Below are 4,500 nucleotides of genomic sequence, written 5' to 3' on the forward strand. Positions count from 1 at the left end.
CAATCGTACATCTTGTAGGACTATGAGCGGCTGCGCTCACAATCCTACCAAAGATCCAAGGATTGCTAGCAAAAAAGAAAAAAACGGACAACCCAAGGGCGGGATGGGAGGACGGCACGCCGCCACCAGGATTTTTGCTAGCTGGCGCCGCCGTTTTTTTTCGCTCTCTCAAGGCTGCCACAGGACGTTTATCACAGTCGCCCCCGCTGTCTCATCAGGTGAGTGCTGGGTCGCTTTGGAACGACCATGAAGCTCTGCCTGCCGCTCGCAGCCACCTGCCGCTCCTTAATCTGCGTCCCTCGCGCGCAGCCGTTCGCCACCGCCGCCTCGAGCGGCGTGGGGCTCGGCCTGCCACGAGTCGCCGAGCTCATCGGCAGTGCCACGCCCGGCTCGGTCGTCGTCATGGCTGGCGCGGGCGTGTCCGTCTCGTCGGGAATCCCGGACTTCCGGTCGCCCGGCACGGGCCTGTACGACAACCTGCAGGAGTACGGCCTGCCGTACCCTGAGGCGATCTTTGATCTCGACTTTTACCGGCGGAACCCCAAGCCGTTCCAGCGGCTGTGCAAGGAGCTCTGGCCGGGCAACTTCGCGCCCTCGCCCACGCACTACTTCTTCAAGCTGCTGCACGACAAGGGGAAGCTGCGCCGCGTCTTTACGCAAAACATCGACTCGCTCGAGACGGCATCTGGCCTGCCCGCCGACCTCGTCGTGGCGGCGCACGGCAACTTTGACGGAGCGCACCGCGTGACCGACACGGGGCATCCGGGCGCGGCGGTGCCGCTCGAGGAGGTGCGCCAGGCGGCCCTCCATGGCGGCGACGCGGAGTGGGACGCGCTCTTCGAGGCGCACGGCGGCCCAGTCAAGCCGTCGATAGTCTTCTTCGGCGAGCAGCTGCCGCGCCGCTTCTTTGAGCTGGCGAGGGCGGACTTTCCAAAGTGCGAGCTGCTGCTCGTGCTGGGCACGTCGCTCGGCGTGCACCCCTTCGCCGGCCTCGTCGGCGAGACGCGCGTCGGCGTGCCGCGCCTCCTCATCAACCGCGACAGGGTGGGCGAGCACCTCGGGCTCGACTTTGCAAGCGGGACCGACGGCTGGGTGGGGGGCGACTCGGACGCGGCGGTCCGCGAGCTCGCCTCGCTGCTCGGCTGGACGGCGGAGCTCGAGCAGCTCGTGCAGGGCGGCGGCGGCGGCGGCGGCGGCGGCGGAGGAGGAGGAGGAGGAGGGGAGGCGGGCGCGGACGGCGGGCGGGGCGACGGCGCCGCCGCGGTGGGAGGAGGCAGGCCAGCGGCGGGCGCGGCCGAGACCAAGGCGGCGCTGGCGGCCAAGGCGGAGGCGGAGGCTGCGGCGGCCGCTGCCAAGGCGGAGGCGGCGACCGCGGCGGCGGCGGCGCTGGCGGCCAAGGCGAGGGCGGGCGAGCTGGAGGCGAAGGGGAGGGAGCTCGAGGCGACGGTGCTGTCGCTCAAGGCGGAGCTGCGCGCGAGCCAAGCGGCGCTCGCGGAAGAGGAGGCGGCGCGGGAGGCGGCGGAGGCGGGCCGAGTCGAGGCCGTCGCCAAGGCTGACGCGGCGGCGACGGAGACGCGGGCCGCCGAGGCGCAAGGCGCGGCGGCGGGCGGCGCACTGGTGGTGGGTGAGGTGGCGGCGGGAGGAGCGCGCCCCGTGCGGCCCGCGAGCGTGGAGCGCGCCTCGACCTCGGCTGCAGAGGAGGGGGTGGTCCACACCAACTCGCGGGGATTCACGTGAAAGAGAAAAGTAAGAGACCGTTGTTCTCACTTATCTCACACACCCATACTCAAAGAAAACCCTGCAGCTGCACAAACGACAAAGATTCTTTCAAAGATCGCACTTTCTCGCACGCACGGCAAGGACCGGCACGCCCCCCCCCCCCTGGGAGGTTCCAAGGAGGGAAGTTCGTGTCATGAGAGAAGATACACTCCTCCGTGTATCTAAACGGACGGAAGATACTCTCTCTTTTCTCCCAGTAAAGCTACGTGGCTGGGTTCACAGCGATTGTAGGAAAACGAAGGGAACACTTGACGGTCGCGGCCTTCCGACTCGCGCCTCCGCCTCACTGGCACTATTGTAGCCCTAGCCGGTGCGCGTGCAGAGTTGAAGTTCCGGAGTGAAAATTCGAACGCGTTCTCTCACGGTGACCAAAAAATGTCCACCTCAGAGGCACCTCCGGAGGCAGGCCGCCGCACGCCGGCGACACAGCTCCAGCTGTCGAACTGACCCGCAGCTCCTCTCATAGCGGGAACTGTGACAAAAGTTGACTGAGGCGGTTGTCAGGAATCATCATACGGATCACATGGTGGCTCTCTCATGACGGGAGACCGCCCGACCACCCCTGGGTGGCACTGCCACCGGTGTCCCTCGACGTCCTGTCGACAGCGTGCCGACAGCGACACAGACCATGTGGGACGCGTCGAGTATCGACCTCTACTGCTTACCCAGCCTTCGAGTGTATCCTGGCTGTGGTCTCACACCCACTGGTGTCCATCTCAGAGACCGCAGGAGGTCATGAGGGTCGATGGGAGTGCCAACCCCACAATGCCTAAAAACCCAGCCCAGTAAAAGTACGTACACTGAAGATACACTTTATGCGAGAGAGGGAGAATTGGCTTCTAAAAATCTCTCTCTCTTATGCGAAGATACACGGCCCGGCCCAAACGAAGAGGTGTATCTACGAAGATACACCGCGGCCCAAACGAAGATGTGTATCTTCATACGAAGATACAACAACAACATTTGTTTTGGTATTGCTAAAAATCTCTCTCTCGCTCAAAGATACACCGCGGCCCAAACGAAGATGTGTGTCTTGAAGATACACCGGAAGAAATGTATAATGTTGTATCTTTGAAACGTATAGTCAAGTGTATCTTTGGCTATCACTCGAACTTTGGACAAGGGGATGGCCCAAATCGGGGGGCGTGCCAGTCCTGTTCCTTGTTATAAATAAACAAATAGAGCAGTCATCTCCAGGAGAGATGGGCGACGCACGAACACAGAGAGGCACAGTGCGCACTCCGCCCCGCTCACAGGGCGTGCATCACACAGAACAAACAATCTCTCACACAGGCGTGGAGTGTGACTCCTCGCGGGTTTCTGGGACCTCGACAGAAGGTGTGCTAGTCGCTACAGTCGGACGGCTCCGGCACGTCTGATAGGCAGTTCGGGCTCGAAAGAGGGCCGCGGTCGCGGTCGCGGCCAGCGCGCGGGGCCTGGCTGGGGCTGCCGGGGTGAATCTCGATCCACGCGCCGGAGCGCGCGTTGGTGCTTGAGCAGCCGGGCGGTCGCCGCAGCACCTCGATCGGCAGCACGTCGAGCCACTCGGCAAAGGTTCCCTCGTCTTGCGCCGCAGCGTTGAACTGTTCGCCTCGGTACGCACCTTTTGTTCTTCCGACGCTCGGTTTTTTTTTCCAAACTTTACCAACAGCAATGTCCGAGGGTGTAGAGGCGGCCGCGGAGTCCTCGCCGGACGAGGACGACGACCCGATAAATCACCTGCGTGCGCAGTGCAGCGTCATCGAGTCTGCAGTCTCTCGCCGGCGGCCTCGATCGCGCACGGCCGACGACGACGAGGCCGAGCCGTGCTTCGATCTCTCGATGGTGCAGGCACTCCTCGCCAAGGCACACGCATCGGTGAGACTGCCTCCGTGCGAGCGGGACCCCGAGGTGTTGACGCTCGTGCTGCGCTGCCTCGCCAACGGCGCGCTACTGCACGACCCGAGCGAGCTCGCGGAGGCCGACGGCCTGCTCGCTCTCGTCGAGGCGGCCGCGGGGTCGGCAGACGTCTTTGCGCCGCCGACGACGCAGCACGTCGCGATGATGCTCCTCCTCAACCTCTCGCGGGCGGCCTCCGCGGCGCCCGCCGTGGCGTGCCTCAAGCCGATGCTCGAGGGGCTCGGCAGGTCGGACGACCCTCGCCTCCGCTCGCTGTCGTCCGCCGTGCTAAAGAACCTCTCCCTCCACGGCGGCGGCCTCATCGCGCGCCTCTCCCTGCCCGACAAGGCGCGGCTGCAGCAGGTGACCCCGGCGACGATGCTCGGCACCATCAGCCGCCTCGAGTCGGGCGTATCGACCGCGTCGCCGCCTCGAACGCCGCAAAACACCCGCATCCCGGGCAGGATTGTCGACGCCACAAAGGCCGAGGCGATCCTGTCGTCGCCTTCGGCGGTCGCGGCCGTCGAGGCGGCGGAGGCGAAGGCGGTCGGCGAGGAGTTCAGCGCTGGCGCGGGGGGGGCGGTCGCCCCGTCGGCCGATCCAGCCGCGGGTGCGCCGCCGCCGTCGCCACCGCCGCCGCCGCCGTCGCCGCCGGAGGGCCGACTCTCGGCCAACGGCGGCGAGGCTGCCGCCGCCGGCGGGGACGCGGCGGCCGCCGCCCGCGGGTCTTCGGCACTCCTCACCGGCGAGGGCGCCGCGGCGCTAGCGGCGCTGCGGATGATGTCTCAGGAGCTCTACCTCTCGCTCGGCCTCGCGCCCATCGCCCGCGCGACCGCCGCCTGG

General features: G+C 66.0%; 2 protein-coding genes across 2 annotated transcripts in view; both read left to right on the top strand.

Moving 5' to 3' along the window:
- Positions 1-246: 246 nt before the first annotated feature.
- Positions 247-1,170, top strand: EMIHUDRAFT_77385 (NAD-dependent deacetylase SIRT2; the record flags this gene model as incomplete). The annotated part of the gene is made up of 1 exon (XM_005758256.1): positions 247-1,170. A coding segment is annotated over one exon (924 nt), but the record flags the coding sequence as incomplete, so codon positions are not given.
- A 2,262-nt stretch (positions 1,171-3,432) lies between these two features.
- Positions 3,433-4,500, top strand: part of EMIHUDRAFT_460163 (hypothetical protein) — a gene marked incomplete at its 5' end in the record, with an annotated part of 3,681 nt that continues 2,613 nt past the window's right edge. The window contains one exon of the mRNA XM_005758257.1: positions 3,433-4,239. Coding sequence (XP_005758314.1) covers positions 3,433-4,239 — 807 coding nt within the window. The remainder of the gene's footprint in view (positions 4,240-4,500) is intronic.

Source organism: Emiliania huxleyi, assembly GCF_000372725.1.
Source record: "Emiliania huxleyi CCMP1516 unplaced genomic scaffold EMIHUscaffold_870, whole genome shotgun sequence".
In the NCBI taxonomy this organism is placed as follows: Eukaryota; Haptophyta; order Isochrysidales; family Noelaerhabdaceae; genus Emiliania; species Emiliania huxleyi.